At 35.7% G+C, this 24,318-nt stretch overlaps 2 protein-coding genes across 12 annotated transcripts in view; one reads left to right on the forward strand and one right to left on the reverse strand.

Moving 5' to 3' along the window:
- LOC126971371 (matrix metalloproteinase-14) overlaps window positions 1-735 on the forward strand; it is a 59,775-nt gene extending 59,040 nt beyond the window's left edge. For 10 of the 11 annotated variants that reach the window (XM_050817667.1, XM_050817669.1, XM_050817665.1 and 7 more), the window contains one exon: window positions 394-735. Coding sequence is in view for 3 of the 11 variants with exons in the window: in XM_050817665.1 (XP_050673622.1) it covers window positions 394-491 (98 nt within the window). In the remaining 8 variants the exon portion in view is untranslated. The remainder of the gene's footprint in view (window positions 1-393) is intronic. The other variant, XM_050817668.1, reaches the window with a different exon arrangement.
- A 3,602-nt stretch (window positions 736-4,337) lies between these two features.
- Window positions 4,338-24,318, reverse strand: part of LOC126971424 (uncharacterized) — a 113,445-nt gene continuing 93,464 nt past the window's right edge. The window contains exons 2-3 of the mRNA XM_050817742.1: window positions 20,407-20,758; window positions 4,338-17,018 (exon numbers count right to left, since the gene is read on the reverse strand). Of these exons, the coding sequence (XP_050673699.1) occupies window positions 16,702-17,018; window positions 20,407-20,758 (669 nt within the window). The 3' untranslated portion in view covers window positions 4,338-16,701. The remainder of the gene's footprint in view (window positions 17,019-20,406; window positions 20,759-24,318) is intronic.

A 24,318-nucleotide genomic window follows, 5' to 3' on the forward strand; every position in this document is an offset into this window, starting at 1 on the left:
ACAAAGCATACAAGAAGTGCCAACAAGTGAAACGTGAGAGGTCGCGGGTTCGAGTCCCACCATCCTATTGTTCATAAAATTTTGATTTCAAATTTTAGTGTAAGAATATCAATATTAATATTTTATCCTGATGTTTGTTTGAACGATTTATACAATATTGTCACCGCTATTGGCAGATAATGAAATTACAGCAGGTGGAGTCTGCTTGTTATTTGCATAGAACTACAGTTTAAATTACCCTGCGGGCAACAAGTTTTTGGCATTAAAATTGTTAGAAATTGTATAGAGTCCAAGCCTATGCTTCTGCAGCTTAAAGATAAACAAATGATTGTTAATAATCTCAAAGGTTTTAGATGCACAGGTCAGGCTACAGCATTCACGTGTGTTCCACAGATGACCCTGACAGCATGAGGGGTAACAGTGGCGTGTCGACATCGGTCCATCTGTTGACTCTGAGCGCTGGTCTGATAGCGATAAAGTCCCTGTCTTAGTACCACCGGCATCCGAAGCGTTGGTCGGAGTCACCGCATCTCTCCCTGTGATCGCGTGTCTGTCTGTTCCGCACCTTGTGTAAAGTGAACGGCGTGTTGTGAGGACGACTGAGAACTCTTTATATCTTGTGAACAATAATTTAATACCCAGTCATAGTTTTTATACGTAATATAAATAGATGATGTAAGCTCGCGTGTGATATTGAAGTAAGCAATAATTTTTGTATTAAATATTTTTTTTAAATTAGTGTCTTTTATTAAAAAACAAATAAGAATATTTTATTAAACAATTAACACACGACAGTAGAATAAACATCATGGGACGAGTAATTTTATGACACAACTATAGGTATGTTCTACTTATTCTGGCCATAAATAATGTTACAATTAAAAATAACCAAAATACCTATTATATTTCAATTTGGAATCTGTCATTTTTATATGATTGTTCATTGAGTTTTCTCATTTTGGCGCAAGTAATTAAAATGGAGTGGGGTGATACAGAGAACCGAATCGCTGTGATTGCATTACACAAAGTAGGTATGGAGCCAAATGCAATTTTTAAAACTCTCCATAGGCTTGGTATTAGTAAAATGTTTATGTAACGGGCTATTAATAGGTACATTGTACCTCTGTTTGTGACAGAAAAGATCTTTGTGACAGAAAGTTCGTATGAAAGAGGTGGTCAAAGCAGTAAGGGAAAGAATTCAAAGAAATCCTGTCCGAAAGCAAAAGATTTTATCTCGGTAGATGAAGATAGCACCTAGAACCAAAAATATAATTCCAATTGTGGTTACATTACACTGGTATTTTTTTCTGACTGTACGTACACCTTTACTCGACTTGAGCCAACTTCACCTGAACGAGCGTAACGCGACCGAGCGTGACACTTCATTTGTATTAAAAACCTACAAAAAAAAATCTCAGCGCGCCAAAAGACGTTTTCCACTTCTATCGATTTTAAATTATAACACGAGAGCTTTAAAATCGCGTTCAGTAAAGTATGAAGCATGAAATATTCTTTCCAGAGATCACTTTTACGTAAGTGTCACGCTAAAATCATAATCATTGTAGTGTCTCGTGTAGCCTAGCGAATCTCTCTAAGAAAAAAATTATTCAATCGATAGTGTGAAAAGTGCTGTCATTGATAGATTGACAGATGACGGCTATAATCTTGTAATAAACGGAGATAGCCGAAATCCGTTCCGTTTTAAGCAACTGTTCGACTTCAAACTTAGCCGGATTATACTTCGTCGCCCTATTGTAATTACTATTTCAAACCTATGATTTTTATCAAATATCACTGGACGTTTCATACTATACTAAATTTTAAGTTTTACTTAGGTAGTCCCGCCTCTTTTTACGTAGTATTTACATCCTCTTTGGTCTCGAGGACTAATAATATTGAAGTTATTTTTTTGTGAGCTTACCAAGATTTCCAAGTCGATCAGACCCTTTATAGCTTCATAGTATTAAAAATCTATTTCTATTACTAAAATGGAGGTGGGCACGGCACATGGTAAGAGGATATGACAAATGGAGTAAGAAAGTGACAAGATGGTATGCTACCTACTACCTATGGAAGAAAAAAGGAGAAAGGCAGACCCCAGAAAAGATGGGATGATGATATTAGAGGAGTGGCAGGAGTAATGTGGAAAAGAGTGGTTGGAGATAGACTGGCTTGAAGTGGTTCCAAATTATAGATACAATTTTTAGGCGTGTTTGCGTAGCTCAGTATTCCTCATCTGTTTTGAATAAAAATAAAAAACGTGCCAAATTTGTCTTTCACAGCATTTCGGTCCCACACAGCAATTATACAACTTCTATCCATCTATAAATTCCCTGACATATTTTCTTTCAACAGGTACATTGAATTGCCAACAGCAAACCTAGATTTGTACATTCACAACTCTCCAGGGTTGGAAAGTACATAAACCCTTTTAATAAGAATTTTTTTTTTCATAAAATCTGTTATGTCTCAAACACGTTCACTGTATGTACCTTTTCTTTGTCACTTTATGCTCAGTTCATTGAGGGGATTACAGCGTAAAAAACCAATGTTGTACAACTATTTGGGGTCACAAAATTGCCAAAGACTATATTTTAATATTTCTTCTAAATTACTGACTCTCCCATACGTTCGGAAAAAGTAGAGCTCGTGAGAAGAACATACAAGAATCTCAACCACCACTCAATGAACATTGCGCTTATTGGCAAAAATACTTTTTTGCTTTTTACATTTGTTCTTTATGAATCACTCCAAAAGAGTAGCGAAACTTTGGGGCACAAAAACAAGAATGAGTTGCAACTTTTTACTCCCCCGATTAAGGAGCTTTTACTGCAAACAAAACTTGATTTTAAATTTGTCAAACCCTACCATGATTACCCATGCCAGATCTTCACCCGGGCTGGCACCTCGTGGTCTGTGTGTTAATAAAACACACAACCACAACATTCAACTGTAAACGTACTTCGCGGCAGACACAGGTGGACTAGCAGTATCGGGCGCTGGACATCGTATTATAGATGGAGGTAGACAAACACACCAATGGAAGGCTTCTTTGTACAGGATGTCAGCCAGATTATGGGTACCACAATGGTGCCTACTTCTACCGTGAAGCACTAATGTGTAAACATTACTGTGTTTCGGTCTAAAGTGCGCCGTAGCTAGTGAAATTACTTAGAATTTTTGGGTTTTTCAAGAATACAAGCGGCACTGCATTGTAATGGAATGGGCGTATCAATGACCATTAGCTGAACGTCCTGCTCGTCTCGTTCCTTATTTTTATATAAAAAAAACATACCACCAGGTCCCATGTAACATAAGTGGCGGCCCGTATTCTCTAATAACACACATACAAACAGCGGCATCACAACCCTGTCTCTCAGAACCCGATGTCCGTCCGTGTATCTGTCTGTCAGTGCTCTGTGTCATAAACTGCATGAGTGATTCAGCTGAAATTTTGACAGTGTATGCCCGCCCTATAGTCGCTAGAACAATAACAATAGCCGCCAGACCTATTGTTAAAGTTTATATAATGACATCAAAAAGAATTCTAAAGGAATCAATTTTGAGAACATAAATGCCTTTTATGCCTGTATAATAGGTGTTAAGTAAAATTATATTGTGAGATGGTCGTGCTCCACTCTGTGTGAGTCTGTGTCGTCTGTTACTGTCTTTTATATCTTGTAAACGCCAAAAATGGTTTATGTTTTGTCAAATATTGACCTCTGGCATTCCACAACCGTGCGTTTGCAAGAGTTTATTGCCTCGCACAGGCACTTTTGGAATTAATTACCGGCTGCGGTTTTCCCGATCTGGTACGACTTAGGGAACTTAAAGAAAAGAGCATACTCCACCTTAAACGCCAGCAACGCATCTCTTGACACCTGTTGTTGCGGATGTCCATGGGCGGTTGCCTCACCTCTCTCCATCCCGTGAGCCTCTTGCCCGTTTGACCCCTCTTATATAAAAAAAATGATTGTGTGGTTTTATGAAACCACGGTAAAAGTGAAACTTTTATTCACATTTTTAGACATTTAACTAAAAATTTTTGGAAAAATATTCCATTAAGGGTATAAAAATCGCTTTATCAATCTTAATTTTATGCTTGGAAAATTGGAATGATAATGGGAAATAATAAAAATAAACAAAATAGCGTGGAGCACTGGCATAAATGAGTAAAAGTCTATTCACTACACGGTCAGTTGCTGCGAACTATAGGCGCCGCCCGACCGTCACGCGACATGCAACACACAGGCGAAAAAGTTTGAGACAGTGTAATAAAAGTTTCACTTTAATAATATGTTTATGAATATGCTAAAGGTACTAAATGAGAGACTTGATTATGTTTTAATCGGTTTATTTAACATTTGTCTGTTCCTTCAATAATTTCTCTTAAGTTAGTAATTACACGGTCACACGACATGACGCTCCATTCTATTTCATTTTCATAAAGTTTTTTTATAAACCTCTCCACGATTCATAACTCGGTCACCTGACCTACTGTCTCGATCTAACTCTTATAGGAAAATGCAAATAATATTTAATTTCAAAATCCATCTACTTTAATACGAACTTCATTAATTATGACGAGTGTTAAACAATGTCTACCGTGCGGGCCGCTCGCTACTACGCACGTTCTGCGCGGGGCCGACGTAACAACTTATTACAAGACAGCTACTTGAGAAACACCTACCACATCCTAGATCATATCAATATATTGAAGCACAACTCTACATTTTCTTTCATATACATACATCCAGCTCTGAGGCGGTATTTAACAAATTTACTGGAAAATCATTCATGTTTGATAAATCCTCTGGCGCGTTACGAACGAATTAACTGCTTACTACAATACGAACTCGCTTACGAAAACCAGTAAAAAAATTGCAATTAAGTTTGTTTGTGAAACATTAAACATGTACCTGGCTGTCAAAATCACGAGTAGGTAACGAATATATAGTTTTTATGCTTAATTTATAGTTCAGGGTTCAGTGCCTCAATATATTTATATGATCTAGAAATATATTATTTAATCATACAAGTGTCCCGCATCGACGATAGAGTTATTTTATAAATGTAATAATTAGAATGTGTTTATTGTACAACAAATTAAAACAAATTCACAAACAGTAACAATATTTCATGATGTTTTAAGGTTTACATATCAAACTGTTAATAAACTTTAATTCCTTTATATTTTTCCTCTCGTAGCTTACAAATTCCACTTCACTAAGCACTAACTACTTGTGTCACATTTTAATCTATTTCATTTTTCTCAAGCGTTGTGGACAAAAAAATTGCACTTTCGGGGTCTCAGCAGTCCTTTTAATACTCATTAATCCAAATAAAATAAATCGTGGATGAAATGGTCTCCGCCTTTTTCAACGTACAAACAGATTGTTCATAGGAATCCTTATAGGACTTATTATTTATACGTAAAAAATACAATTAAAGATATTATTACGATCACACAACACTTTACTATGTAGTGCAACAAGGACATCTTGTAAGTACGGAATTAAGCGTGCGGACAGTTAGAGCGCTTTCGCACCACGTCCGATCCGAATCCGTGTCAAAACAGTCCGGAGTAGACGAATAACTATTTCTATGGCAGTTTACGCACTAGATCCACACTGGAAATAGTTCTACGACTACTTCGGACCATGTTTTCGCGGTGTTGTAATCACAACATAAAAGTATTATGTTATACTCTAAGGTAACCGCGACAAGTTTTCCGGCTCGAAGGACCATGTTTAACGTTCGGTGAATGGAGAGTGGCTGGTTGCAGAATCGTGTCGGAAAAGTCTGATTGTAATGCACTTAAATATTAAATGAAAAATCACTTATTGTACTTGGAACACACGGATACGGATCGGACTCAGACAACGCAGGTCCACGCAGCACAGGGCAGAGCAGATTTTGTAACATATGTACGTACTAAGAGCTACGTACGCTGCGATGCAAACATGCGTCTGTTCTGCTCTGCATCTCGTTGTATGGCCGGCACAGATTTCTGCGCGATGCGTGCATGTTTTTACTGCTTATCCTGAATTTTGTTGGAGTTTACTCCTTAAGAATCGATTTTCATATAAGGCGCCCAGTATGAGGAAAATATGGAGAGTAAAACCTACCCATCAAATGGGATAGTAACGATTTTGGTGCGCATCATTTCTCGCGCACCTTTGCACATTTTGCAGTTGTGTGTTTGTGATCATTGCCGAGAAATAAAACGTTTTTCATATTATGTATGTTGAAAATAAAACTACAAGCGACTTCTTGCAACCGCCTCACAAAGAAACTGTTCCTATTGTAATTAAATTATTTATAAAAGTGTCCCGTACTGTAACAGCATATGTCGCTAAGGCATTTTACTCGTCAGCTAGAATAAGTTTATTCTTTATACGACGCAAAATAGTTCTTGTTGTGCCGCAGCATACGTTCGTGGCTTATGTCTGTCTCTTATGCCCTGCCCTGCACAATCTGTACTGTGCTGTGCTGCGTCACCTAGTGTCCTCCTCAGTGTACGCTTAGCCTTATCATCGTCAAATGCGTATCTGATATTAGGTCGGCCACACACCTTTGGGTTTCAGACAAACAACTTTCGCGACATATTATTTAAATATCCCTTCTATTGCGCCTCTTTTTTGGATCGTAAACAATTGTAATCTTAAAATTTTACATCGAACGGAGTTTTCAGCTCTAAGGGACTGAAAATTGAAAAATTTGCCACAAATATATAAAATGCTCTACAAAAACTTTCTGAGATTAAAGATGGTATTTATATTTTTTTAAACAGTGCGAATTTGTTTTTAATTAAGCATATATTTTATGCTCCTTTAATTACTATCGATGTTATTTTCTTAATAAGTACATATATATATATATATTATAAATATAGGTAGGTGATGGTATTGTACTAGATGAATTAATTATGCCACAACTATTTTCGTACTTTGTATATAGTCACGGCCTATTAATTATTATATAATCTATTCAATCATAAGACATCTATTGACAACGGGGTACATCGAGTCGTACCGTACAAAATTACATAACAATTGCAAAATGGAAGGCCATTTATTACTATTGTTTTCTTATTATTCATCACTTATCATTAAAAATATTTTTTTCTGTCATATGACGAGCATATGGTGTGCTTCTCCTTAGCCAGTATTGATATAAAAGTCGGTGAGACAAATACAAAAGCTTTGATATAGTCAATCAATATTGAACGTGAGTTGCCCACAGCATCGTCGACGAAGGTCTTTGTAGTATTAGAAATGCTTTATAATTAAAACTATCAAGTGTTGAACATGTAAAGTGATGTATATGTATGAGAAACCCGATATATGAACTGAATGTGACGTTCAAATATTCCATAAAGGTGCTAATAATCTGTTTGTCTCAGGTCTGAGGCATACTTTGTCGAATGGGTGGTTTTTTAAGTGATTTTAAATCCTAACATAAATATTTGAATTTGAGTTAAGGCTAAAAAACGAAAAGATAACCTAAATCTTTGAAATAATCGTTTGTTTTATCTTTTACAACTATTCTCCAAGTGCATTATTAAAGTTTTGTTGGATAAACGAGTTAAGAACGGTGCCTATTTTCCTTGTCTTCATTAGACAGAAAAATGTTTAACTATTGATATTAATTCTTCACCGCTAGACGAGTTTCTACCATGTGGTAGATACGCTGGGTTCGTTTCGACTCTCGCGAAATTAACTGGGAAATACCGGTTCTAACCATTAACAACAGTTAAATTTAAAACTAATTTGAGCTTTAATCTGAATGTTTCTTGAAGTGACGTATAAATGGTACATCCCTGTCAGGCACCTGTCGTGAGCACAGATAGCAAAGAGTTACGAGTTTCATGAATGTTCTAAATACCCAATTGTCGAATGACACGTGTTAATCCAAATGAAACACCGTCTTGTGAGCCAATGAGCATGTTGTTGGCTCTGCGTCCGCTTCAAATTGACCAATAAAATCTTCCGGACTATAACTAGTCATATGCGGTGCATTACGATGCAGTCCTAAAGGAATCTCCTCCCAATTGTATGCAAACATGATAACGATTTTTATACGCGCGGCTTCTTCAGGTCAATCTGGCATAAATTCATTAGGTGCGTCCACCCAAACACCCTTAGTTACAATATAAAACTTAATGTGATTGTATAAAACATACATTTTAAATTCTTTGTTTGAATAATGATAAGCATTTGATAGAAAATAGAATTCGTTGTTCTTGGATCATTTTACTTCACTTATTTATTGCACTTAACGTTGTGATTATTTTAAAGCACATTTTGTAAAGAAAATGTCTGTTTTCAGTTTCCTTTTCCTTAAAATTTATGAATTAAGTAATAATATTTTATAATAAAATATTGATTATTATTTATTACAGCAGGTGTACCCCGAAAGGACATTTCACTATTGTGCGTATCACATCAAATTAAATTATTTATAAGTTAAAAATAATTTGGTTAAAATTAAAAAGCTTGAGATTGTGACTCATTTTGTACAGAAACAATCTATGAAAGTATCACAGTCATTAAATTCAAATGACATATCGGCTGTAGATATTAATTTATAAAATGCCTAAACAGTCATTTAAATTTGACGCGGGATTTCAAATAAGTTGCGGCACCACTTTTTCATTACTGAACAGTTTCCAATTTAATAATCAGTAACTTTCGATACACAAATGACACGAACAGAACAGAGCATTCACTAAAAAACTAGTTCGTATTCCTATACTATTTCCAGTAATACTTACAGCTAATACATAAACATACATTGTTATCAGCCATTCTTTCATAATATTTGTGCGTTAAACATTTACACATTATTATGTACAACAAATCATACATTCATATAATTAAAAACATATTTTACATGCTATCAAAATGTAATGAAACATAAAAACAAGTCCCTAAAAACGTTACTAGGACAATATACAGGTAATCCCCCTATAACGCGGCGGATTGGTTCTGCGTTTAGGAAAGCGCGATGTGCGATTTGATATTGCCTTATTACGCGTTTTTACAATTTTGGTTAATATAATAATAAATCATCTTTCGTAACAAGTATTTATATTTGTTTGCCTAGTTTCACTATTTTGTTATGATTTAATTATTTTTTAATAATCAAAAAATTTAATTTTGTAATACCACAATTGACACACGTGTAAAGGTACGCGAAGCTAATTATGAACTGTACAAATCATTTTAATTTCACAATAAAGGAATATATATGTGAGAAATCCACATATTATATGAATGCCCGTGTTATAAAGCGTTATGAAATCGCGTCATATAAACGCGAGTTATCACTGTACCGCGTTATAGAGAGAAATACTGTATTTGTATTTTTTACTCAGCCGGTCATATCTATCTTCTGTCAACGAAAATTTTCAACTTTTTATTGCTTACTTTGTGTCCCTATTTGTAATGAAGAGGAGATTTCTGGTACAGTTTTTTTTTGACTCAACAGTTGTTCAATTTGGAGACTGTGACGAAGTCTCCGCCATAGATCTATTACAAATACTTCACAACAACAATTGAACCGGAATCCTCTTTTGGTCATCAATACTCTACTCTAATAATATAATACATTGGACTAATAGAGATGATAAGTAAGAAATAGAGAGAAAGAGAGAGAATAAATATCCAAATAGGAGTATACGGTCAATGTGTGAGTTTTAACGAGTGCTTGAAAGTGTTTCAACTAAGTAGTTTATGTTCTAGTAATTCATTCACTAACTCTAAATCTTGATAATTTACATATACCTAAGTACACAAGGTTAAAGTAAGTGGCGTTATTTATGTTTGTAGTTATCTATGGTCATTATATTCAATAATATAACACATATTTGATGCTGTAATCAAAAGGCCCGTTCTTAGTGAGTAAGTTTATGACATTGGCTAAACATTACATTTCACTACTCCGTATTTCTTTTTTAATTTGTTATAGATGTGTCTCGTAAAAAGCTGGAATTAGTACCAGCAGCCTTGAATATTTTATTGTGAATAGATATGGCTACTCCATTATGAAAACAAACCAAAAGTTATTTCAATTCTAAAAACAACGACGATATATATCGACTTTTCAAAAAATCAATACTTTATTACCTATAGCATAAATTGAATATATTATGTCAGTAAAAAACTTATAATTAGATTCTCAGTGTGCATTAGTAGAAGTAGCCACGGATTTTAAGTGTCCCTTACAATTAAAATAAGAGAATTTGTGTAAAAGCCTGCTTGCAACAGCTAATTTGTTTTTTTGGGCACATATTTTTTTTTTAAATTAAGGTATCGTAAGTAGTAAGAAATTAATAAGTTACTGTAATAATTACAATAACTTATTAATTTCTTACTTATCCCTATTATTTTGGTTTAGAGTGCATAGACATTGTAACTAAAAGTGTTCAACGGTTTTCTATATAACGTATGTGAAACTGAATTCGTTTTATTATAAATTTAACTATAGCTTTGGGCTCTGTAGTTTCCATTTTTTGTGTCTCTGTAGATAAAATCGGGTCCTTTTCATCAAATAGCTTCGCTTTTGAACTATTTTTTCATTAATTTGATTGAAACACAGAGCATGGATTGATGCACAGAATTGAACCCGCTTTAGAAAGCTATAACTGATGTTCGCCTGGTTATACAAGGTGGCGCTAGAAGCGCCCATTGGTAGAGTGAGAGATACTTAATCGTAATCATAAAAAATAGTTTGCAAAATTAAAGAAATAATTAAAATTTTCAAACAAAGAAATTATACATTCAGAAAACAAAATAGTAATCACCCGTAGGCCGCTACACCTACGAGTATTAACGGCTACGGCGCGGTGTGAAATAAGTACGTGTCAGTGCCTACGCTAGTTCGCGGCTACTAGATTACTTACAGGGTGTTCCGAAATGATGTTTTGGAAAATTGGATTATTTAGGTGAATTATGTATTTTTATTTCTTTATTACTTTTTTTATGATTTAGGTTAAGTAGTATATTTCTTCGGCCACGTTGTATATTTGTTCTCAAGTGGAAAGGAAAAGGTATATCCATGTGTGTGCCTTTACTGACAGAGGCACGTGAGTCGGGTTTCACGGTTGACTCACACAGAACTATGTTCTGAACATTACTATAATGTGCGAACATGACTGATGGCAGAAGTTGAGATAAGCCATTATTAGTTATAACAACATTTAATACGAGAGGAGAAGACACCACAGCCTACAAGATAAGATAGATAACATTTAACAGGAGAGTGGAGGTTGGTAGTTATAAAACGGGACACTTTTTGATTACAAGTTACGACCATGTTATTATCATTTCATTAATTATTATTATTCAAAGTCCTAATGCTATGTGCGTATTTAAGAACTTTATAATGTGAGTTAAGACTATTGCTTTATGTCAGACACTGAACGGCAATTTTTCAATTTTTATGACACGCTTTCACTGTTAGAAGAGTGAACGCACTATGAGTGAGTTTTATTTCAGAAATGTTTGCTTAGTAATTGATAATAATTCGTAGCGAAGTATAGCAAGGGTTGCTCCATACAATATCAATATCCTTTTTCAAAACATTTAATTAAAACTAGTCTCATAAGGTAAAGAAAGATTAAGTTTGTATTAATTATTACAATGGAATATTTTTAGTTAATTATTCCGATGCACCGTGGTCTTAAAGGTGACGTATTTAAACACAATTAGTTATTTATGATAAGGGAAATAACGGGATCGAATTTGTTTTTAAGGTTTTCCATTTTCGTTAATTATTGACAAGGCTATGCTACCCACGTAAACCTTATCTTATAAATTATACATCTCACAGACAATTGTTTGGAGTAACACTGCTATTCCTAATATTTTTGTAAAAAAAAATGTGTGTTTTAGAAGATAATAAACATATGAGTAACCTTAGTTATGTGGTTTTTATGAAACCGATTTTACCATAATATGGTGTTGCAATAAGGCTTACAGTTAAGGTCGGTAATTATAGTAAAGTAATTAATATATTAAGTATATTTATTAGATGGAAAACTAACTGTCATGAAATGCATCATTTGAATTTAAGTTAGGATGTAATGTGTCGGGAAATACGCACGAAATATTTAGAACCATTTTATAATTTTAGTAAATAATGTATTCGTATTCTATTCGCGATATTAAAATATTATTACTTATGTTGCTTAAGTGAGTGAAGTTGAACCTCGCTGTGTCTAAACGTGAATAGATAAAGTACATAATTAGGTTATCAATTATTTAATGCAAGCAAAATCTATTCCGATCAATTAACTATCTGCACCTCAATAATATGACGATAATCACATCCTAGACATATTTGAAGATTATATTATAAAAGAAGAAATTATCTTGGTAACTACTGTGACTTAGTACCAACACTGTCAAATTACTGTTTTGAAATGATTTGGTGATATTGAATGAGAACGAACTGTTACGCTCGGCTATGAAACAATCGTTCGGATAATGTTGACTCGATTACGATCAGTCAGCCCAAAATTCATACACAATAGTAATTATAAACGTATATAATATATTGTAATTGTTTTTACTTATTGAACAAAAAAATAGTCGTAATTTTGCATTATTGTACTCGCTTTAATGCAATTTTCACTACCGTGATGTTTTCTTAAGCATTAAACTCTTCTTTTATATCTCCCATCGCGAGCGGCTAAGGACTGTTGATTATACTATTTAGTCTTATTTGACCTAGTGACCCATACATGATATATTAATAATTTCCCACACCAGCGCATTAGTGCTCATGTATTCCAGTTTTAAGGGTAATGACAGGCATAGGAGTCAGCGTGACGCGTGACGGACTCGTCGTATATTCGTGACTGACAGATAGTGTCGTCAACACCACCAGGTCATGTGCTTGGTCTGACACATATTCTCTAGGTTTTTTCAACTATTCTTCACATACAGGCGAGTACTGAGTACTGTGTAAGTGTACCTGTAACGCTAGCGTCGTACTACTTTGCATACTCAACTTTAAAACTGAAACACAAGAAATTTGTTGTTAATGTAAGATCAAACTTCATATTAATAGTACTAGGCCACAGTATGTACAGTAATAGACGCTAGAAGTAAGCTAGTTCGCTAGAAGCGAAAAATGATCACCAACATTTGAAAAAATGATTGGCAATACATTGTAGATAGGCCAAACAGTGACGCGGACATATTGTAACACAAACATGTAGGTACGACACGGCTTACAGCAACACGTTGTCGTACGTTGACTGCGAATATATTTAGTACTGTAGTTTGTCACACTGACGCGACAGTACAAAATGGCGGCTTGAGTATTAAAAGAGTCATCTATATAAAGTTTCAGTACAATCTGTGTCTACTACTTTAACAATACAAAACATAAGCAGTCATCACTGTTTGGCAAGTTACGGGATGAAATTAGCACCTTGTGTGTGTTCGGTGAAGGATAAGTGGAAACAACAATCCGAGCAAGAGTTATTCTCGCACGTGATAAAAACGTAATAAACAACTTACTTAATATTATTATCATTTATCATTCGAATACAACAACTAGATCCCCGCTCGAGGACACTCTCAACAAACTTCCTCTCGATAAAGTCTTTACAATTATAACTTGCCTGATTACTGATTAAATGTTCAACGATTTCATTAAAAATCAGGAAACCCAACAATCTCTGTTATTTCCAAAAGACTATACCAAAATCTGATAGTCATCCATCATAATACAGGACACAATATATTTTACATCATATATATAAAACAAACGTCATATTATAAAAATTATGGCCAACCAACCACGTGTACATTTTGATAACTTACACTTTCATAAGACGGATATATTATTACATACAATTTCATTACATGAATAAGTCATATAATTTTATTTACTTCTTACAAAACGACAACTACCATAATTAATTACTCCTAAGTTTTATTTTATTGAACATTAAGACATAGACCGGTCGTAGGCGTCGTGAGTCTGTTGGGCATAGATGTGATAGGTTTCTACATCATTCATAATAATATGCTGTCATAGAAGTGATAGGTTTCTACATCAATCATAATAATATGCTGTCATAGAAGTGATAGGTTTCTACATCATTCATAATAATATGCTGTCATAGAAGTGATAGGTTTGTACATCATTCATAATAATATGCTGTCATAGAAGTGATAGGTTTGTACATCATTCATTATAATATGCTGTCATAGAAGTGATAGGTTTGTACACCATTCATTATAATATGCTGTCATAGAAGTGATAGGTTTGTACATCATTCATAATAATATGCTGTCATAGAAGTGATGGGTTTGTACATCATTCATTATAATATGCTGTCATAGAAGTGAGAGGTTTCTACATCATTCCTAAAATATTTGTCATTAATTTTTGTATCAATACTCAATTTTATTCATGGAAATAATAGTATTATACAGTACAATGATTCAAATGGGCTTATTGAAATGAAAGTTTCTTTAAGCGTGCTCTGCATATTTATCATTTTTATGTGAATTGAATAAGAATGAGTTGTCATACTCGGATAATATCCGAAATAGGCAAGGATGGTTCGAGTAAAGGCTTTTCGAGTCGACTGAGGAAGACTCGCTTGGTGAACGCACTTGAATTCACCTTGCTGATTTTTCACATCTGTGTAAGTTTTTTTCCGATAGATTTAGATTTTTTTTTTAATTAGTAACTTAGTTTGAAAGTAGTTACTATAGTCATTATTTGCATGGAAGTAATGACATTACTTGCCAATATAGTAATGTATATCTGAATATTAATTTATTATCTCCCATTTATATACAAAATAAGATAGTGATTAGTCAAAAAGTTACCTTTAGTAAGTAGTAGATAATCAATTACCTGTTACAATTCTATGTTGTTGCTTTGAATAACAATTACTTCTTGATAAGCACCTTTGGCAAACTGAACCTTTATTGACATGATTGACCATCTATGCAAATTGCTATTATTGTAAAAAAATGTTTGTGTTGTGAAAGAAATAGAGTAGCAAGCCTTGGCGCCCTGAGACTCCAAGATTGTCATTAATGAACCAATTATTATTCACAGCAAATTGTGAGAGCTATAACGCTGAATGTTGATTTAATTCTCAATGATCTTGACATTCTATTTTGTCCGCACACTATTCTTCTATGCCACAACAGACTAATGTATTACAAAAATAATTTTCTAAAACCAATTCTCAAAAAAACGATTGTCAAAATATTTAAACAATTTCAACGTTCAAAACTTAATTACTACTGTGACTCTGATGTGATGTTCATTTTAATTATTAGAATAGTAAGCGCCAACTGTTGCGCCGCGTAGCATGTTTTAAAGCCGCACAAATACTAACTCGTCCTACCACTAAGTAAAAAACAAATCTTAACAATTTATCAACTCCAAGTTGACCTAAGACTTTACATAATAGTTAGAACCGTGCGACTTCAAAATCCAATTTCGTAAATGCATTCTATAAAAGAAGCCTTAAAAAGAGTGGGCACACTTAAACATGTTTTTTTTAAAATACTTTATTTATATTAAAATGGAGCCGGAGAAAAATACAATTAGGTACTGAGTCAAATCGGGCACTAGATGGAGCGACGGGTGAGAGTGACGCGCAATGCTGTCCGCGGGCTCTGCGGTTCTATCGCGCGGTTCGCTCATGACAGTGTATCAACATCTTAAAGTAAGTGTTTGTGACTGCCCTGGCATATTATTAAAGACTAGATGTCGACATAGCGTAGGTATTTAGCGGCAGAACAAAGGAGTGGACTCGCTATAACAAAGGGGGACTGATTTGGAACCCATACTTTAAATCTGCATCGTCCAATAAAAATAAAATTATATGATAAATAGGGAGCACTTGTTTCGGTTGTTCTTGGAGTATCTCTTTAATAATATTATTGAACGTTCGTTTTTGCTCTTTATATGGATGAAATAGTTTTTATGGAAAATTAACAAAAATATATATATTACAAAGCCGTTTGTAATCTAATAGCCAGATGTTATATGAAATGCATCATGTTAGCTATCTGTTTTACTGTTGTAATTTAATTTCATACATGCCCATTCTTTTTAAGCAGCCAAGTAATTATCATTCATTATACATGTAAATCTGAATGGGATGCTCTTTATAACGTCGGGATGTTAGTCTTTATAACGACGGCAAGCCAAGCTGTCATCGAGCCTCACGAGGGAACAGGTAGACGTAATGTCACTATAGACTTTGCCGTTTAATCAATTTTAGTTCTTAAAATTCCTGCTAACGATTTTCACACGAAAAATGTGATTGTTTAATTACTTTGACAAGATCCCATCCCATTCTGATTTCGCAAAATGATATCTATATAGTAACCATTTAAATATGAATACAGCAACACAAAAATATATAATATATTATAATGTATCGTGTACACTGACCGGAACGTCGGCAACGGCATACATTTTGAGAAATCTTAGTTAACAATAATAATTATTGGTGTTATTTCGTTTATTTATTGAACATTCGGACACAAACATTAACTTATAGTCTATAAAACCGAAGTCCGCGGCCGGGCGGCGGCCGGGCCTCAAACGTCATCGCGCGAAGTTTATTATCATAAGTACATCACTAGTAGTCCTCAGCGTGGGTCGGCGCTGGCGTTGCACGATACAGCCGCGCACGGAAACGTAAAACTATAACCTCGATTCACGCACATTCACTAAAAACGACGTCCAGTGAGTCCGTGTGACGCTGAGAATGAAGATGGTGGACACGAGGAGCAGCGGCGCGGGGCCGAGGGTCGCTGCCACAGCGGGCGCCTGGTACGGCACGGAACATGTCGCGGCACGGTCCACTACGGGCGCGCACTGCTGCGCCTCCGGCCTCTGCTGCTCGGTCAGTCGGGTCTCGCACTGGTGGCACAGCCGGCCCTCGCAGTGCCAGTAACAGCAGTCATCCGGCCCGTAGTTGGACTTGTTCGCTTGAGCACCAGTCTCTGGTATGCGTGGATCTGGAAATTGTTAATAGAACTACAATTTTTACTAGTTTTAGCATTATTCATTTATTTATACTATTAATCATTTACAGGAAGAATCTTAAAAGCTAACATAGTCCCGCAAAACTGTTTGGACAGTTTGTCTGCAGAATCAAATCTCTTGTAATACATTATCTAATGCTTATTAGAACATTGATTTTATACAAGTGTAATTAATACTAATATACAAATATTGATAAAGATATACTAAAAAATCTAATTTTAATTTTAAGGCAGTGTTGACAATAAATATTTCTTAAGTTTAGTTTTAAAATTTCTTTTACTGGTTTCTAGTCGGATGTCCTCAGGCAAGCTGTTTAATAGATAAGGTAGGCTTGTTTTCAAAGTTCTATCTCCGTAGTAGTTATTGATTCTAGGAACCTCGAACTTACCATCATAACCTCGTTTGTTGGACTAGCGACGGAACGTTGCCATAATACCGTCTCCAAAACGTAAGCTGTCAGACTATTACTTAGTCCATTCTATCACAGAAATACTCTCTCTCTCCGAGGAGTCGCAGCATTCAACTCATTTAACTCTGATTCGATAACAAAAAAGGGGCTCTTGGAGGTAAATCATCTAAATATCTTGCGTTCTTACCCTGGAGATTTAAGTGTTTTTTAAGCAAAATCATTTTTATTTTGTTTAATATTTCTTATGACATTTGTTATAGCATCAAGGTTTAAACAGCCGCATTACACTAAAAAAGATATCCAAAATAAACGCTACAGAAAAAAGTCAATACGAAAGCTGAGAAGCAACAATTGGTCAAATGCAAAAGAGTGCATTTAGAGCAAGCGCCGCTTGTCTCGGGCATTCTCTGTTTGAATTGTGGCCAAGCGTAGGGCGCGACAGCGCCGTGCGGCGGCGGCACGAACTAATCGTGCCTAAAGCGTTTCTTTGGTGTTGTTTGCAAGCGACGTGTATTCTTACATTTGCATAATTACAAATAAGTAACGGCCTCTTATTCAGGAAGACAAAGGCTATTTTATCTCTTGATATTGTGCTTTTTCTATTATTTATAAATAGGATATTCCTTACCTGCTTTGTACAATTAACAATAGCATAATAATTAGTCAGTTAAAGCTTTTGTGCTCCCGTTTTGCATACATGCTATCTCATCTAACTTATAATCTATAATTGAATTTTGGATAAATCGTTCTAAAAAACTCGTGTTATCTTATTTCTTTAATGTTATAATTAAGAAACATTACTTTTTGTTTACGAAATATTATTAATTTTACTTTTTGTATACATTTTTGTCATATTAAGGGTAACATATTTAATTACGTTTTGATTCAACAAAAATAGTAGTAAGTCTTAACAAAAAAAATACTCAGGTGAATTTTTTGCCTTAACGATATATTCCAATAATTTATTAACAGAATGAACTCAATATAATAGGGTCAAAGAATGAAATTGCTGAAATTGAAAATATGTAACACAATAATGTGTAAACATTATTGTGTTTACAAGGTGACGAGCGCAAGTGTAGTGCCGCTCAGAATTTTTGGGTTTCTCAAGAATCCTGAGCGGCCTTGCATTATAATGGGCAGGGCCGTACAATAACCATCAGCTGAACCGAACAGGAGCTGGTCTCGTTCTTTACTGCCAAAAAAAAACATCTGCTATAATTGCTTGACGGGATCTGAAGAATATGTAGTGATATGTTGTGATGATGATGTAACCATGTAACAGTTACTATCATTTTTCTTAGGATAAGCTTCTCTCCAGGGCATTGCTGCATCGTTTGACCTTTAATCACGCATCACTCTTCTTGGTCGCAGTCTTCATTCTGAAAGTCGTGTCCGTACTTCAAAGTTTTCGTAACGTTGGTCACTAAAGCCATCCACTCCTTTCGGTCCTCGGCTTTCCTTATTGCGGTCGTAAGTGAGTGTCTTGATCTGGTCCGACCAGCGGCTGTGTGATCATCCGCGTGGTCTTTTGGCCTCCACCTTGGCTATGAGTATTAATTTGGCTAAATTACTGGGAAGAGTCTGAGACGTCGGGCAATGTGGCTAAAATAGCCCAAAAGCTTCTGATAGCAGATTGTGGATATTCTAGAGCCAATGCGAGCTTGCATCTTTATTCTATTAGCCATCCACGGTATGTAAAGCATCACAACAACTCAATTTGCTCCAAAATCCCTACATTTCTGTGCTGCATGGTAAGGCCAGCTTGAATGCCTGAATCTTTTTAGGTCATTAAATTATAGAGCACCTAGTTTCCAAGCTTTTCATTTATCGATTCCACGCAAATGGGTCAACATTATGGATATGCTAACATCAAACTATGTGTGCGTGCGTTACTTAGACAAGACTTGCAGTGATGAGGAAGATGGTTGAGAAGAATACGACGTATCATATACATTTGGAACGAGGTGAAACAACAAACAGAGTGATTAATTAATTAATTATTTTATTCATATAGGAAGACCAACAGCGTACAATAGTTTTAAATAAAATCAAATAGTGACAAAAAGCCAATTAAAGATCCTCATGGATAGCAACATATTAGTTAATAGTTATTTATGCAACTGTTGTGTAATAAGGGGTATTAAAAGACGAACGTGGATTTCACACTCGGCTTCGCCTCGTGAGATAATAGTATCACATGAGTGTTTTAATACCTAATTATCAACAGGTGCATACAAGACTTTATCTACACCCAGAATATGAATCCTCTAAAAGATTATGAAACAGTTAGCTTACTGCTTACATTAAAACACCAGTCCTAGTAGTAACCTAATATCATCCATACAAATAAACTAAGTATTAATGAAACAATTATTTATTTTAGTAGTAATTTACATTTTGTTAGTTTAATAATTAAAATTCACTCGAATATAATGTTCTTTTGCAGCGTTTAAAATGAATCGCTCATTTTTTGTAAACAAAACAATAAAAATATCGAAGAAAAATGGCAGGGATTCGAATAACCTACTTTTTTTTTACGGCGCGCGACGTTCTGGTTGTGTGGAACGCGCGTACACTAAAATGTTCTCTTTTTGAAATTCATACAGATACCACGCATCGAGCAATAAGAATGTGGATGTCTGTTGAAACTCTTTGCGCATGAAGGTATCGGAAAAAAAAACTTAGGAGTGTTGTTATGAAACTCAGTACAACATTACAACACTCGTTTGGATGATGTAATGGTTATTAGAACATTGGGTGTTTTAATGTTAGCAATAAGCTCACTGTTTCAGAATCTTTAATAGAGGATTTAAAGCATATAAATAAAGTAGATAAAAATAGTAACGAACACTTAAGTTAATACTGTCAACGATAGTTGTAGAACTACTACCTATATATAGCATACTTATGCTATACGATTGATGGATAGATAGTATTGATATAGTTACCGAGACACAGGAAGGTGGGCTCGCCGGCGTACTGCGTGGGATAGGCTGGTGCGCGGTCGGCGGGCAGGAAGTAGGGGCAGTGTTGTTCCACGCGCTGACAGACGGACAGACACGGCTTGAGCTTGACCAGCGGCCGGCCAGGGCCCGCGGCCGCAGCTCTCACCCAGCGACCCACCACGCCACCCGCTCGCCGCCGGTCCAGGTGTCCCACACGCTCCAGGTGACGAGCGTGCCCCCGGCCTGAGTGCTCGCTCTGTGCCCGACGTGACCTTCCACCTTCCTCGCTCTCCTCCACCCCCTCCTCCACCCACAGCGGTACCATCGTGCTGCACGCCCAGCGTCGATACGTCTCCTGGAACAATTGTATTACTTACTTAAAATTGGCAATTCTGTTTATCAATTAGACGTTATTGTAGAAAGCGTTCCAAACCAAAATCATGTCGAAATTTATATAAGAACACAAAACTGGTCACGTTTTTTTTATGAAAATAAGGGACAAGACGAGCAGGACGTTCAGCTGATGGTAATTGATACGACCTGCCCATTACAATGCAGTTCCGCTCAGGATTCTTGAAACACCAAAAATTCTGAGCGGCACTACAACTGCGCTCGTCACCTTGAGACAAGATGTTAAGTCTCAATTGCCCAGTAATTTCACTAGCTACGGCGCCCTTCAGACCGAAACACAGTAATACTTACACATTACTGCTTCATGGCAGAAATAGGCGCCGTGGGTACCACACCCATAATCTAGCCAGCATCCTGTGCAAAGGAGCCTCCCACGTGATTCGTATTAACGGACTGACAAAAAATGGCAGCCCTACTGTCACTGTTTAAATGACATCATGACTTAGTAAGTTAGTAAAATGTGATGTTTGTGGCTTGGAACGTTTTTCAGGAACTACGTCCAATTTGTCTTACATTGTGAATGTATGTATTATACTATCTTTAGTTTACTTATGTTCGCCTGGTAGTTGGTACCAATAACAATGCACTGTGTGAGTACATTTTTTTTTTAATTTATTTTGTTAAGTGATCACCGCCGCCCACATTCTCTTGCAACACCAGAGGAATAGCGGGAGCATTGTCGGCCTTTAAGGTGTATGCTCTTTTTTGAAGGTACCCATGTCGTATCCCGGAAACACCGCACAAGGAAGCTTCTTCCACAGCTTCGTAGAACGTGGAAGAAAGCTCCTTGAAAAGCGCACTGTGGAGGTTGGTGGGGATGATATCGTAACTTGTGGCGTGTCGTGCGAAGGTGAAATTCGGCGGCAGGAATCAGGTTGAACAGCTCTTCGGAACACGTGATAGATGCGGTAGAAGACACACAATGAAGCGACGTCTCTACGCAACGCCAAGTGATCCAGCCGTTCACAGACCACTGGGTTCCCGACAATTCGATCAGCCCTGCGTAACACGCGGTCAAATGGATGGAGCTGATACTAGGGTGCGCCAAACCAAACATGACAGCTAGCTCCATGTGTGGCCGGACCTGCGTCGCACTGCCACAAGCATATAATAGTTGCCGAAATAAAAAAGGTATTGTTCTTAAATAGATGGAGCGCAGCGGAGACCAATCCTTAATCTAACACAAAATTATTTTAAATAGTCAACCGCCGCGAACTTGTTTCATTTAATTAATACCATCAGCCACTGTAAGTATTAATCTCTAAAGGTCTAAAGCAATAAAATATCTTATGATCGCAACCCATCTCAATTATTGCAACATTTTTCATTATCACAGTGTACATTACCGCTTTCTGTGGCACAGATTAATTAATTACGTAGCTCCATGCAGCCAAACTTTGTAGTTATTGGTACTTCATAGACCAGCGAGGTCCATCGTTCAATGTAGCGCAAGCAGTGTACACCAAAATGCCGGTTCACTTTGATAATGCGGATTATAGCCGAACAACTTTGACGGTAATACGCGGGGCGGGCGATTTTGCTGCATAACACTGTTATAATCTACATTATCCGTTCGCTGTTTATTAATTCCAGTGTACATGTCTACGTTAGCAACTTTATATTCAAATTCAAATATTTTTATTCAAAATCACTTATTGAACGTCAAAAACTACCACCAATTCAAAAAAAGACTGCCTCAGACCTGAGCAGAACGCGCGCAAGAAACTCAGTGGGCTTTTTTTATATAAAAATATGGATTACAATGTAATATCGTACATTTAACAAAAAGTAAACATTTATAATTAAAGAGCCCGAGGGTGTTCGCTTCATTCCCACTCTGTGGTATCATTAAGAAAACCGTTTATGCTTCAGTAACATTTAACAATTCTTTTAAATTTCGTAACATATTTGTTTTGTTCATTTTCTGGGATTACATTGTAGAAACATATACATCGCCCAATTCAAATTCAAATATTTTTATTCAAAATAGGATTCAAAATCACTTATTGAACGTCAAAAATAACCACCCATTCGAAAGAGACTGCCTCATACCTGAGAAGTACGCGCGCAAGAAACTCTGCGTGCTTTTTTTATAAAAATATGGATTACAATGTAATATCGTACAATAAACATTTATAATTAATGAGCCTGAAGGTGTTCGCTTCATTCCCAGTCTATGTATCATTAAGAAATTCGTTTATGCCATAGTAACCTATCACACACAAACGTTTTTTAACAATTCCTTTAAATTTCGTAACACATTTGTACATTGTCAAAGATCATATTGTAGAAGCATATACAACAGTTAAAGACTTAATCGACATAACCAAGTTTATGTATGTTCCTCCTGTTAACATTACGATTGTCACAGTTTCTAGCAAATTCGTCAATGTGCTTATGAACATATAAAGCATTATCAAGAACATTTAAATCTAAATAGTAATACCAGATTACATTAACGAACTGCCCAAAGAGCTGCAAGAAATGTATATAAATTCCACGAAAATCTAAACTCGCTTTTAAAAATGAATATATGATACTTCCTGAAAAAAAAATTGAAAATTGAAATTTACAAATAAATTGAATGGCTCTAGGTACCCAGACAAACCCGTGAGGTTGTCGTGGTACTTATTTCATAAAAATGTTATGTATTTATTTTGTATTGGCCAATAAACTAATTAATTATAAAATATATATTATGATTTGTATGCTTGCAAGGCTCCAGATTTTGAGGGGCTTGTGCAGGTCAGATGTACAAAATGGCCGTACTATAAACGAATAAGTTGAGAATCTGTTAGTGAAAAATAATCACAATATATTTTTTCTTCAAGAAAGGAGTAGGTTCTCAATTCGTCGGTATGTTTTTTTTCATGTTTGTTACCGTGTGAAATTGCTAGTGAAATTCCTGGGCAAATGAGATTTAACATCTTATGTCTCAAGGTGACGAGCGTCATTGCAAAGCCGCTCAGAATTTTTGGGTTTTTCAGGAATCCTGAGCGGCACTGCATTGTTATGGGTAGGGCGTATAAATTACCATCAGCTGAACGTCCTGCTCGTCTCGTCCCTAACCGTCATATGCCTCTGAGAATATTAAACTTTTTTATGTTGCCTTATCGATTCTAAATGACGACCTGTATAGCCGAGTGGTTAGCGATCCTACCTACTAAGCTAGAGGTCCCGGGTTCGAATCCCGGTAGGTGCAAGCATTTATATGATGAATATGGATGTTTGTTTCCGAGCCATGGATGTTTATATGTATTTATGTATGTTTATTTGAATTTATGTATGTTTAAGTAAGTATATTGTATTAAATATATCATTGCCTTGTAACCCATAACACAGGCTATATATGCTTAACTTGGGGAAAGATAATTTGTGTAAAAAGTGTGTCAATATTATTATTATAACAATAAATTATATAAACATATAATTTCATGAAAGCTACCAAACGAAATTAGTTATAATGATTTTACGGATGTCAGAATATTTTTTAATTTTTTTATT

This window comes from Leptidea sinapis, chromosome 23 (genome assembly GCF_905404315.1).
Source record: "Leptidea sinapis chromosome 23, ilLepSina1.1, whole genome shotgun sequence".
Classification (NCBI taxonomy): domain Eukaryota; kingdom Metazoa; phylum Arthropoda; class Insecta; order Lepidoptera; family Pieridae; genus Leptidea; species Leptidea sinapis.